The sequence below is a fragment of the Sciurus vulgaris genome (assembly GCF_902686455.1).
Source record: "Sciurus vulgaris genome assembly, chromosome: 1".
Taxonomy (NCBI): Eukaryota; Metazoa; Chordata; class Mammalia; order Rodentia; family Sciuridae; genus Sciurus; species Sciurus vulgaris.
In genome coordinates, this window is record NC_136461.1 from 73,775,294 (window position 1) to 73,789,974 (window position 14,681).

The 14,681-nt window shown below is 32.4% G+C and overlaps 1 protein-coding gene across 10 annotated transcripts in view; it reads right to left on the bottom strand.

Moving 5' to 3' along the window:
- The window catches only part of ODF2L (outer dense fiber of sperm tails 2 like), a 48,749-nt gene that overhangs the window by 18,418 nt on the left and 15,650 nt on the right, over positions 1–14,681 (bottom strand). For all 10 annotated transcript variants that reach the window (XM_079153361.1, XM_079153368.1, XM_079153367.1 and 7 more), the window contains 3 exons: positions 14,296–14,481; positions 11,056–11,165; positions 9,970–10,105 (listed from right to left, as the gene is read on the bottom strand). In XM_079153361.1, coding sequence (XP_079009487.1) covers positions 9,970–10,105; positions 11,056–11,165; positions 14,296–14,481 — 432 coding nt within the window. The remainder of the gene's footprint in view (positions 1–9,969; positions 10,106–11,055; positions 11,166–14,295; positions 14,482–14,681) is intronic.

Here is a 14,681-nt window from a genome sequence, read left to right on the forward strand (position 1 = left end):
TGGAGCATTATGCTTTAGAAGACTATACCTAAAACTGCTAAGAGAAACAGAATCTTTTGAACTTCAATGGAAAGAATTAACTTTTCATCAAGATCTTTATAAAAATTCTTTTTCTCCATTTAATTGTGACCTTAATGGTACATGGTTGTTTATACATATTCATATTTTTTTCTCATTTCTAGCATTTTTGAAGCCAGTTATTTTTCATACATTAGTTTTTTGTGAATTAGGATGTTTGATTAATATATTTTAGTTTTGTTTTGTATTCTTTTGTTCTTTCTAATTTTTTAAAAAATTTTTACTCTCTATATATTTTTCTTCCTGTTTCCCTTGATTCTCTTGTATTCTGCTAACAGCCAATCTCTATTGTTCTTTCACTCTTCCTCTTATTTTTTACTTCATCTTCTCTCTCCTCCCAGAATCATCACATCCTTTATCACTTCTGTTCTCTCCCTGTCCACCATTTGAAATAACCCTTTGGCAAACTAGCTGTTTTTATTGTAGGTAACAACTAATCATATCATTTGTTTATTGTGATAATTAACATTGTAGATGCCATAGTAGGAACTATTTGGGTTAATGCTGTGTATTGTTTGCACTGGTTGTTGTTATTATTTGTCTCCCCCTAAAGAATGAGGTACTAGAAACCTGCAGGGATACTACAAGTCCACAGGGTAGAAACTCTACTGCCTCAAACCCATACTGTTATATTGGCAGACACAAACAATGTGAAAGAGCAAGGGAACAAATCACCCCAAGCAAACCAAGATACTCCAATAACAGAATCGGTTGACACCAGTGGAAGAAATGTCAGAGGAGTTTAGAATGCACCATAGTTAAACTGACTTGAGAAGTAAAGGGCAGTATAAGGAATGAAATCAGAGAAAATACAGGAAATGAAAGATCACTTCAATAAAGAAGCAGAGATTCTGGAAAAAAAAAAAAAGCAAAAATCCTCGAAACCCAAATTAAAAATTCAATAGAAAGCATCACCAACAGACTAGACTACTTGGAAGACAGAACTGCAGGCAAAGAAGACAAGATATACAATCTTGAAAACAGAGTTGACCATAGAAAGATGATGTTACAAAACCATGAACAGAAATTCCAAGAATTATGGGATAATAAGACCAAATTTAAGATTTATGGGGATAGATGAAGGTGCAGAGATAAAAACCAAAGGAATGCACTCTTTTCAATGAAATAATATCACGAAATTTCCCAAACCTAAAGAATGAAATGGAAAAATCAAATACAAGAGACTTACATGACCCCAAATGTGCAAAATTACAACAAACCCACACACCAAGGCACATTATAATGAAAATGCCTAATATACAGTTTAAAGATAGAATTTTAAAGGCTGTGAGAGAAAAATATCAGATTACCTATGGGGGAAACCAGTTCTGATCTTAGCTGATTTCTCAACCCAGAACTTCAAAGCCAGAAGGTCCTAGAATAACATACCAAGCTCTAAAAAAAAAAAACCATGCCAACCAAGAATCCTATATCCAGCAAAATTAAGCTCCAGATTTGAAAATGAAATAAAAACCTTCCATGATATACAAAAGTTAAAAGAATTTACAACTAAGCCAGCACCACAGAACATTCTCAACAAAATAATCCATGAAGATGAAATGAAAAAAAAAAAAAGTGAAAACGAGCAAGGGGAGGAGCTACACTAAAGGAATAGTCAATCAAAGGAGAAAAGTTAGATATAAACCCAAATGACCAGGAAAATAAATAATAATAATAAACTTGAATGTTAATGGTATAATCTCATCAATCAAAAGACACAGGCTGGCAGATTGGATTAAAAATAAGACCCAACAATATGCTGTCTCCAAGAGATTCACCTCATAGCAAAGATGTCCACAGACTGAAGGTAAAAGGATAGGAAAAAACATATCACTCAAATGGATCATGTAAACAAGCAGGGGTTTCTAGCCTTATATCAGATAAAGTGACTTTAAGCCAAAGTTAATCAGAAGGGGCAAAGAAGGCCACTTCACACTGCTTAAAGGAATTGTACATCAACAAGACATAACAATTGTAAATATTTATGCCTTAAACAATGCAGCATTCTACATACATTAAACAAATCCTTCTCAATCTCAGGAATCAAACAAACCACAACACAATAATACTGGGTAACTTTAATATGCCTGTATCACCACTAGACAGATCCTCCAAACAAAAATAAAGAAGCTACAGAAAAAATACAGTTGATAATTTTAGACTTAACATATATAGATTATTTCATTCACCAATGACTACATATACTTCTTCTCAGTAGCACTCAGATCCTTCTCTAATACAGACCATGTTATATAAGCTATCTCACATGTTGGTATACAATTGTAATATTAATGTATTTTTAGCATCTGTAGGGTTGGTAGCACCCTTTCCATATTAATTTTTGTGTTCTTGCTTTTTTCTTGATTAGACTTGCTTGAATTTTAGCTATATTATTTCTTCTCTACTTCATATATTTCTGCTCCTACTCTTATTTTTTCCTTCCTACTACATAATTTGAAAATAGTTATCCTAGCTTCTTTCTGATACAAGTACTTTAAATTATAAATGTTCATCTGAGTACTGTTTCATCCCAGAGATCCTGATATTTGAAGCTTTAATTACCACATAGTTCAAAGCACTTTTTATTTACTTTTCTTGTGCTTTCTTCCTTGACCTCTGAGTTATATGTAAGTATGCCATTTAATTTTGAAATAGTTGACATGTGGGGATGGGGTTCTATATATCTTAAGGTGATTGATTTCTAATGTAATAAATCATGCAGGAAACAGTCTGCATGACTTCAAATTAAAAAAAAAAGCAATGGAAATGCTTTTTATTTGATTGTATTGGTTATAAACATGTCAAAACTGATAGATTGCATACTTCAAATATGTGCATTTTATTGTACTTCATCTCAGTAAAGCTATCAGGAAAAAAAATAACAAAATTAAACATATAGGCAATTTTCTATTATAACATGTCAAACATTTCTAGATCTAGTTCTCCTTAAACAAAAATCCCAAGAATAATGCACTAAAAATAGTTTCTGAATTATTAATCTGAATTAACAGAATATGCCTACATACACTTTAACTCAATGACTATTAAATTAAAATTAATTTCATTATCATGTGATTAAAATAGATTTATAATTAATGAAATTTCTCCTAGTCCTTTACCTTGGAAGGATATAATAAACATAATAAGGATAAAGCAATTTGTTTTCATTCAACAAATTGAAAACTGAGGCTAGGCACACATAAATGATAGTTTATAAGGACAGATTCATCCTCACTGAGAAGACTTCAGGAGGAAGTGGCTATTTGATCTAAGTTTTAAAGAAAAAGGTCATGTCTAAGTAAGTTAAAAAGTCAAGTCACTTAAGACTTTCAGAGATAATTCTTTCTTTTTTTTCTATCTATCCTGCTATTTGAAACTTGGCTACAATGGTTGGAGTTCTAGCAGCCATGTGGATTATGAGGATAAAAGTCACAATCTAGGGATGGCAAAACAGAGTTAAAAAAAAAAAAGTGAAGTTCTCTGATGATATAACTCTCTGAACTATCGAGTCTGGACTTCTTTACTTAATAAACATATACTCCCATCTTGTTTAAACCACTTTATTTGGTTTTCTATTAGAGACAGTGAAGTTGGATCTTAACAAATACAAGACTTGAGCTGAAATAAAGATTCTTCCCTAGAGGTGTTTATGTATTTTGTTTACTGAAGTTTCCATTATATTCTAGCAAAGTTCATGTAATTTAGAAGATGACAGAAACCAAGTTTATGATCATAAAATGTAAGCAAGCTTATGTGCACTATTTAATTCCTTCCTTCATCCAAATTCTAATCTCAGGTATTCCACTGAACTAGTTGTGTGATCTTATTGGCTAAAAGTTAGTAATGGGCTCTATTAGACAGTATGACCTAGGATTAAATAGAATTAGATCTTCTTTCAGTGACCACATTTGTTTATTTCCCTTCCTTCCCAAGACAAAGCTAATATAAAGGAATAATGTTTACAAATCCACTTGAGGAGTTTGGATTGTGGGCCATCAAAGAATAAAATATTTTTGATGCTTCTGGAAAACTGCTGACAGATTTAACAAAGCAGGAAAGAATACAGCTAAGGAGGAAGCTCATGCACCTTATAATCTAGAGAGGCACAGTGCTGAGGGCAAGAGTGGGCTGTGTGTTCAAAGGATTTATTCAAAGTCTGGGAAGAGAATGAGAACCACCACTACTACCAGTACCCCTCTGGCACATTCAGGCAGGAACGCCTGCAACTAGGTCTCTACCTCCCAAGAAATAAAGAGTGAAGGTTCTTCTCTGAAGAAACTCAATTACTTTTCTGGGGAGAACCAGAATAGAAGAATGGTGTTGGCAACCCAGAGTAAAGATGCCCATGATTGTGGCATTATTTTAGGGCCACCAGGAAAACTCCTAGTTTCTCAATGGCTGAGAAAGTGTCATCGGTCAAGGGACAAGGACTAATCACATATTCATATTGGTTTTTAGTTGTCTATTTTCTCATTAGTTTTTCTATCATCTCATTTATTAATTCTTAAGTGTCATCAGACATTTAAAGAGAGCAACAAGAGAAAGACCCCAATTTAAAAAAAAAAAACGAAACTTTTCATCCCTTATCCCAATAATTTTTTAGTTAAAAAAAAATAATGATCTAGGAAAAAACAAAGTGGGAAACTGAAAAAGCAATTCTCAAACTAAACACTCAAACTAAAAAAAAAAAAAATTCTTGAACCATGGTACTTAACTATATAGTCCTAGATACTAGAAGCTGAGGCAGGGGGTACACTTGAGCCCAGGGGTTCAAGGACAGCTTGGGCAACATGAAAAGACCCCATTTTAAAAACAAAACAAAACAAACAAAAAACTTGGAAATCAAAAATTTTTAAGAAAGATCAAAATCAAGGAAATTTCCCAAAACATTAAACAAAAAATAGAGATTGCAGAAAGAATACGATCCAGTAGAACTAACAAATCAATAGTACTATCAATAGTACATCTAGTAAAAAAGACTCAAAAAAATGGAAAGGGGTTTAGGTAAGGAATACCAATGAAATAATACAAGAATTTCCTAAAGCAAAAGGATGTTAATCTTTGGATGTACAAGATCAATAAAGTACTCTGCAATGTGGACAAGAAGACAACCATACCTAGAAAAATGTGTGTAAAATTTCAAAATATCCAGGACAAAGGGAATTTTTTGAAAATTTCAAGATAAATTAAAAGTGTCACTAACCAAGGAGTAAGAATCAGACTGTCAACAGATTTTCTCCCCCAAAAACTCTAATTGCCAGAAGATGAAAAAGCGAAGCCATTAGAGCTCTGAGTGAAAATTCCTCTCCCTCTAGGCAGAATAAAGGCATTTTTCAGACATGTAAGAACTATTTATGTTTACTTCCCATTTTCTTTTTAAGGGAAAGTTTTTAAAAGATATATTCCAGAAAAAAGTGAGGAATAACAAGAAAAACAACATCAGATCTAGGAAACTGCAGAACCAGAATAGCAGCCAAAGAAGCTGCAGCATAGCATCTGGGTGGCAGGCCTGAAGACCAACCCAGGAGCATCAAAACAGGAAGACAGAGGGTCTCAAGTAGAAGAGTCTGGGGAAAACAGGTTCTTCAGAGAACAGAAACATGACAGAGTTTCAGGAAAAAACAAGGCTATGAGAAGGGCAAAGAACACAACAAGCAGGAACTTTGGAAACTCCAGGAAAAATTTAAAAGCTGGAAAAGGAAAATAAGATAAAGATTATTTGACTGTGTAATTAAATAATAATTAGTATTCATTGTTCTTTATTCATTGTTAATTCACTGAATTAATCCATAAAAAGAGCACTTAAGGAGACTGAACAAATTGTCAAGGTTAACAGTACTGGCAACATAAAAGGAAACTGAGAAGTGAAAAGAGAAGAGACATCTGAAAGGATAAGTAGACATCAGTACCCTTATTTTACTAAATAGGAAGACACATAACCTGTTTTGTGCTTCACATCTGTCCAGTGAAGGCCCCCAATGGAAAGCAGGAGAATAATGCTAATGTAACAAAGATGTCACTTTTGCTCCAGTGCATTTTTTTCCAGCTTACAATAGTTTGCACCATCAAAAAACATGAGCTGGATACAAAATGCACAAACACAATTAAACACGCTGAACATACAGCCAATATGCCCCAGGTTTTTCCACTTCCTTCTATGGTTACAAACCCTGTCTTGGAAGTGTTTATTGTATACTGCTCTTATGTTAAGAATTTTATGTTCCTAACAATCTTTCTTTTAACTTTTTCTATCAACTTAACTTCATTATTAAAAAAAAAAAAAAAAAAAAAAAAAAAAGCCAAAGTGAAATAGCCAATCCCAAAAACCAAAGGTCAAATATTCTCTCTGATATGTGGATGATAACACACAACAAAGGGGTGGGGAGAATAGAAGTTCTGTGGAATAGACAAAAAGGGGAATGAAGTTATGGGAGAGGGGATAGGAATAAGAAAGTGGAATAAATCTAACAAGACTTTCCTAAGTCCCTGTTTACTGTTTCTATATTAGGAATTTAACATATCTTTTTAAGTTGTCTTAGTATTTATTTATTTTTGTTAGTGCCCTACTAATTAGAATGTCAAGATAGATGACTAAAACAAGTTATAAGCGAATGATTTAGAGATATGCAGATAATTATCAGAAGAGCCAAAAATAGTAACTGTTTAAGAGATTTAAAACTAGCTTCTTGAAGAACTATAAATTAAAACACTGATATCATTTTATCTGTCAAATTAGTTATCTCAACAGATTTTATTTCTAGTGCTGATGAATTATAGAGAACTAGCAACATTGTTAGTGATCTAATATTTTTGAGAAAAAATGTGGCAAAGCTATCAAGAACTTTCCAAATGTTCATTTCCTTTGATCCAGTAATCCACATATGGGAATCTAAACTAAAGAAAATATAACAACAACAAAGAAACCCTTTATGTACAAAAAAGTTAATTATTGTTTGTCAAAGTTAAAAAACTCAGAATAATGTGAAGGTGCTTAAAGGGACTAGTTAAAAGTCAATTATGCCTAAAAGGAATACATAATCACAAAGCAATTAGAAAGGTACACTTAATTAGAAAGTGTAAACTTAACACTAAGTATAAATAGATTACTCTTCTGTAATATATTTTTCCACTTTAAATTGAACAAATAAGACATTTTAGTAACGACTATGAAATAAAAACAAATGTTACAAAATATGATTATCTCTGGGGCATGTGGGATCAATAGCTATTTTGTTCTTTTCCTTCTGTGTTTCTATAGTTTCCAAGTTTGCTGTAATGAATATGCATTCTTCCCTCAGAAAATAATACTACATAACGCAGAGTCAGAAGTTAGAGGAACCATATGCACTAAATAACTGAATTTCTTTTATAAAGAAAACAAGAAATTCATATTACTTGAAGGGCTATGAACTTAACAGAATTTCCTGAAAGAAAAATGCTGAATGTAACTGCTATTTAAAAAAAAAAAAAAAAAAGTACTTATGTGAGTAGTAATTCTAATTTTTAAAAAATCTTTATCTATTGTAGCCAATATAATGATATTACTCAGTAAGTTAAAGGTGAGAAAAATAGAACCTTGCTACTTCCTGACACATGTATCAATTAGATTTCTAACTTTTCCTCCATTCATTCCCAAAGGACCACAGGCAACAGCACTGTCAAGTCCAAATCCTCCACTTCAAATTAATTACATCTCTTTACTTGGAACAAAATAGGCTTGAGCTTTATGAGCCTAGCCTTGACCACTGACATAAAGGAGACAAACTGAAAATCAAGGTTAGAAAAGTTACCAACTTTATAAACCAACATAGGGAAGGTATCTTTCTGGTTTGGGCACAGCTGCCTTTCTGTCATACACAGTAAACAACCTTTAATTACTATACACTACAGTACCTAAAAAATAGGCTGGCCCCGGGGAAAATATGCCAAAATCTACAATGGATTATATTCTCTCTCCAGTTCATGGTGTTTTTAAGACATGAAGAAAGGAAAGTTAGAAAGGATAAAAGATATTTGATGTACATCCAAATCCCTTCTGGGAAATAATTTTTTAAAATAATAATTATGAAACTTAAAATCTGGAATACCATCATTTTAGTAAAATAATTTTCTTTGGTGATAATTTTTAAATCTTCTGTATTTTTTCTCATAAACAAATTCATAAAAGCAGTCCATTGTAATTTTTATGTAATGTCTACAAAATTCTAAACAGCCAATAATTACATTTTTCCAAGAAAAAGAAATGAATACATTTACAGTGAAAAAAAAGATCATTTAGCTCTCTAAAAATATAAGATCGGCAGGCACTGTGGCACAAATCTCTAATCCCAGTGACTTGAGAGGCTAAGGCAGGAGGAACAAATTCCAGGCTAGCCTCAGCAACTTAGCAAGACCCTCTCGCAGAAAAGGGTCAGGGATGAAGCTCAGTGGTAGAGGGCCACTGGATTCAATCCCTAGTATCATAAACACACAGAAAGGTCTTAGTACTACTTCTCTTATAACATTAAAAATCTTTCCCTTCTCCAAGTACCACACAAATTACAATAAACATCTAATACACAGAATAAAATCTACATAGCTACATCTTTTAGGTAATCCTAAATGCTATAATAAAATTAAACTTATAAACACAGAAAAGCAATGTTAGATGTTCATTTTACAAATCTCTCTAAAATGTACTCATGTTATTGATATTATGTTAACATACTGTTATTTATCCTGTGCATGCAAACTTTATTTCATTGTTCAAAATTATTCTTTTCTGTTGTCCACAAGTAGTATTATGAAACTGAAAAAGGTGCTGACATCTTTAGTCAAGTCTCATCTGGTTACATGTATCTCTGGTTGACTGAAAACGCAATTTCTTTTTTCTCAGGAAAGTATAAAAACTTCTTCCCCTTCTCTTCTCTGGTACAAATACAAACCAATCACCCCTTGGATTTGACTCAGTTGGAAAATTCTTTCTGGTTATAAAGCAGCCAAGAACATACTTTCTGGTTTCAAACAGACCAGGCTTGAGATTTTATTTAATGTAACCCATGACACCTAGTAATAGTCTTACACATTTATGTAATTTTTGGATTACACTGCTAAAATTAGAGAGTAAATAAATTTTGCTAAAGCTAAGGCAAAGAGATACTCAATTTCACAAGCTTTATTTTACACTGCTGAATACAATTTAAACATGTATCTGTGTATGTAACTATAAACAAGTATATATAGATACATACACAAATATGTTGGGACTAATGACACGTTAACTAACTCAGGCTGACTCCTTACTCCCTGGTGAGTTAGATCAAAGCCTCAAAGGCGGTTTCAATAGTTAATGATGGACCACCGTCAGAGACTGGTTAACAACAGTTCCAGGAAGTGATCAGCTCGTGCTTGCCATATAGTCCTATGGGACTCTCACCTGCGTGAACCCCCCAAGCCTTGCTGACCTTTAAGCTGAATGTTTCCCACCTAGCCTCCACCCTACATAAAAGCTGTGTGATTTCCTTAATAAACGAGATGCCTGCTGTGCCTCGTGCACTGGCAGACCTCCCGGCTCTGGTGTGATTCCTTTGACGGGACACTCATCATCCTGCTCCGCCCGTATTCCCCTCAGGTGGGCCCTGAGGAGGTACATCGGATCTTGTTGCCCGACAGGGAGCAACACAAATACATGTGGATATATCTCATATATATATACACATACACACAATATATATATATATGCACAAACGTAAATTAGACAGATTTAGCAGTTGCCTATTTTAATACTATATAACCAGAGAAACAAAAAAGACAAAATGATAAAAGAGCACTACCCAAACATGCTGAATCTTCAAGTTACTTCTACTAAGTGAAGTTGTCATTACATAATACACACAGACGTACACATAGTACCTTCAATTCCTCGTTTTCAAGACTCAGAGTTTCACTTTCACATTCCATTGAGTGAAGTTTTCTAAGAATTTCTTCACATGAATTTTTTCCATGGACTTCCATTTTCTTTAGGTCTTCCAAAAGATTAGTGATTTGCCTTTATAAAACCAGCAATACAGTTTATAAAAGTTCTAAAAGTTTTCATTCAACTAGCATATCGTAAGTGTGTTTCTGAAATATATATACATAGGGTGCACTGTTTTAAACAGGAAATACACAAAAAAGTTAACAAAACTCGGAGCAAGAGAAAGAGGAAAAGGCAATCTGAAAGGTTACCAGAAGGTTATCAGTTACTTTGATTAGAATCAACTATCCATTGATGAGGCAAAAAAAAATTATAAACAATCTCTCTGCTAGTCAATAAAATGTGTAAACTATCACCCATAGTTACATGTGTCTGTTTCTCTCATTTGTACACATGTACATAAACACACACTATTTTAGGGACAAGTTGAAAGAAAGGATCAAGGAAGGCAATGACAACCAATCTTCAGAAGCAAATTATATGTTTTCAATGATAAAACTGAACAGAAAGCATAGAAAATAAATTTTTTTTTAAATTTGAGGGTTTGTTATGGTTAGGTTATCAGTAGTAAATTTCAAAGCATAAAATGTATGCATGTTTACTCACTGATTTTCTGTTATACGTTTATGTCACTTTAAGGAATAATTTTAGGATTTTCAGAGCATTTATTTGTGTATCATATTATAAAGTTTATTATATATTTTTATATGTTCTTATTTGAGAAGTACATCCATTTGAGAAAAAAAAGTATTAACATTTACTACAAATACTATCACATACTCAAATATGAAGTAATAATCTATAAGTTCAAAATTATAAAATGGGAACACCAATGCACTTTTACAATGAGTGATCATTGTTTCTTTTTCAATAAGAAAACTTTACAGAATTATAAATAACAAAAATATGTCGCTAGCACCTTTATCACATGAACTACAAAAATATCAAAGTATTAACCACTCAAAAAGGAACTAAAAATGCTTCATACTAAATAGTAAAAAGATTCTAAATTCTTTTCTTACTTTTTCATTGTTTCAATCTGAACTTCCAATTCAGTTTTTTCTATTACAGTTTTCTCATAATGACTTTTCCAGGCATTGGAAGCTGAAACTGTTTCAGACAACTTGGCTTCCTAAAAAAATGCATAAAGTATTCATCTTGTAATTTGAAAGTATTTTGTTAAGAGTCCTATTCATAAATAAATTATATACAAGTAAACAATCTTCCAATAAAGTGTGGAACTTTTATTATAGAAAATTTTAGTGTATAACTTTGAATATAGGAAAGTTTTAAAGTAAACCTTAAAAAAGTATCTATATTACCATCATTTTATTGATGGCAGTTCTAACTTAACATTTTAAAAGATGTTAATGCAACTATTTTTAAACAATCATTATAATCAAAGAAGGTAATTTCCTTTCTACTTAATAAACTTTTCATTTTGCAGTCCATATGCATAAGATGCAAACAACTAAATAAGCATCCAGATGGTATACATAGAAACTATTCCCAATTCTACAACTCTATATAGCACTTAATTATTTATCTTTGCTATAATGATGCCAAACTCTGTTTTTAGATATCATCCCTGTCGGTTGTTAAACCAGGGTTTTGCTTCTGTTAGCAAAGAGATGCAAGTGGTAGTAGTGACTAATCCATTTTAAATGTGAGCTCCATGAGGTAGGGATTTTTGTCTGTTTTGTTCATTGTGGTATTTCTATGGATTTGATAGTGCCTGGAACAGAGAAAATAATCAATAAATAACTGTTAAACAGCTCTCTACTAATTCACCCAAAGAGCTGTAGCCATTGTACCCCTGTCTACATTCTATAGAAAAACAAACTCACTAGAGTACAAGTGTTGGTAATTAGAAATCAGAAGACCCAGAAACAATGATGCCAATAGTTAATATTTATAGGTGCTTCCTTCTATTCTTTCTTCATTCATCCATTCACTACAAAAGCATTATTGAGCATCTATTATGTGCAAGGTATTGTTTGTCTACATTTTTCATGGTAATATTCCTGGTACAGTGAAAATAACAGTATTCTATTTTCATATTTTATGTAAAATTAAACTGAACATAAACTATTAAGTATGAGTTAGGTATAATATACATTATAAAGTATGATTCTATGTAATATTATAAATTAGATATTTAAAAATTATACTATAAAAAAGAAATTTATATATTAGGTATATAATTGTGACCTATAATTTGTGTGTAGTATGGTACTTAATTAGTGTGACATTCCTGGAATGCAGAAACCAGTTAATGATGAAGTCATCATTTCAGAGGACTTTTTGAGGTAGGCTTTTTTCTTTGCTTTAAAGAAATAGCAAATATAAACCACTAGGAACAAGTTAAGATTTTATAGTAATTTTCAAAAAATGAAATGGTATAATTACTCTGTATGCAAAATTACAAGACTTTTTAATACTCTGGTCTCTAGGCACTACATGTTAGGATCAGTACTTCCCAGCACTTTCAAAATCCTCCTTTCTTCTTTCATCTGCTCTTATAAACATACAGACACAAAGCAAAAGCCCATTTCACTCCTCCCTCTATTGCACTGAAACTGCTTCTGAACTGGTAACTAGTGACTTACTAATGACCAAAGACCATGGGCCCTTCCAGTTCCTCACTCTCCTTGATCTCTCTGTGCTACTTGGTAAATTTTCTAGTCATATAGTTATATATGTAAACAGGGTAATCTGTCTGACATTTTAAATAATGGTATTCTCAGGCCAATGTGATAAACAAGCTCCTGCTATCTGGGACTTATATTCTAGTAGAGGAAAACAAAAAAAGAAGAATGAGGAAGAAGAGAAGACAACCACAAAAAAATTGAGATAGCAATAAATGCAATGAAGAAACTTAAGACAATATGAGTAATTATTGTTGTATGACTTCTAAAAGAATACTCAGGAAAGGTATCTCTGAAGATTATGGTAACTTGAAAAGATACTTGAAGGATTAAAAAAAGAACTAGCTATAATGAGCTGGGGAAGAACATTAAAGCCTGAGCAAGCAGCACGCAAACCCCCACCAACTCCACGCATTAGAGGAAAAAAAAGGAGGAAGGTAAGGCAAAAATGTAGTCTAGGCATAAAATGAGTACTGTTTATGTTTTCTCATGTATCCCTCCCTACCATCACGTAAGATAAGCTGTATCATTATATAGATAAAGGAAGGAGAAGCTTAGAGAGGTTAAGTTCCTTATCTAACGTGGAAGAGCGTTTCCACACCAAGACATGAGGCATGGGTGGTGCTATTTCATAGGAAGACCTCAAGAATGTTAATGACTCAATTAGTTTTTGCCACTTAAGAATATCTTCAGGTAATCAACTAGACCTACAACCTTCTAGACTTTGAACCTTGTCTTTAATCCTTCTATCCAGTTAAATTCTAATGAATGTAAGTTTCAACATTAGAGCTTTAAAATGTTAACACTTGAACTTATAAAATATTGCTCATTTGTACAAGTCTTTATACAAGTCTGTTTTCATTTCTAAAAGCCTCTAATAATTCTATAAGCTTTAACATAAGTTCTTTAGAAGTAGGATACTGATGGTGCGTTAACAAGAAAAAATATTTTATTAGTTGGTAACTGAATAAATATAACGATTTGTCAAAAACAACAAAGTGTTAAGTTCACTTTTCTACTCTATACTATATGCAAAGATATCTTTCGCATGGTGTGTTTACGTCAGCATATGGTTTTAAATGCATTACAGAGATGAAATGAAGTGAATTACTGAATAAAATCATATGGTCTAATAACATAAATCAGCATTTCCCAAACTGATGTTTCTCAGAACCAGTTCCAAGAGCTGCTTTGTGGGTAAAAGAAGAGTTCTGTGGTTGAGTAAGTGTGGGAAACTCTTAGTTCAATACCCACATTACACTGTGTTTCTGAACGCCTTCTCAGGGCCTTTAATACCCTAATGTGCACTGTAACTTTCCAAGGGGAAACATGTGTGAAGCCTTACCCTTAGTTGGCCACAGAAGCTTTATGTGCATGTGTGTAGGATATACTTAATGTTTCCTATAAATAAAGTTCCCAAAGAAGTGCTGATATAATTCGATATGCAAATTTTGATATTTTATGTAATCTTTCACAATAAAAGATTAAAGCAAATAAGACGAGTAAAGTTTTCCTTATTTATCAGTAGCATTAAAAGAATAAAATTGTTACATATCATGGTATTAACAACATAATTAAGTACATAAATCTATGAAAAAGAATGTATATGCTTACCTGATCTCTAATTTGAGAAGTAACATGTTCAATATCTCCTGTGAAATGGTCAAGCCTTTGTTTGTAAATTTTAGATGCCTTTTTTAGAGCTATAGCTTTTTGTCTACTTGCTTCTTTCACTGCTACAGTCTCATGTTTATTTGTCCTCAGTTGCAAGTTCCATTTAGCTATCTTGATTTCTAAGCCCTAAAAAAGTATTAGCAACAATTGAATTATTTCAAAATTCTAATGTTCATGTAAACATTATAAAAACATGTACATCGCTTTCCACATATATTTTATCAAAATGACTAATCATAAGATTTATAAAACAGGAAAACAATGAAGAAAGGAAAGCACCAATGCTTCTTTATAACCAGTTAAGGAATGAAATCTTTAACTATTTA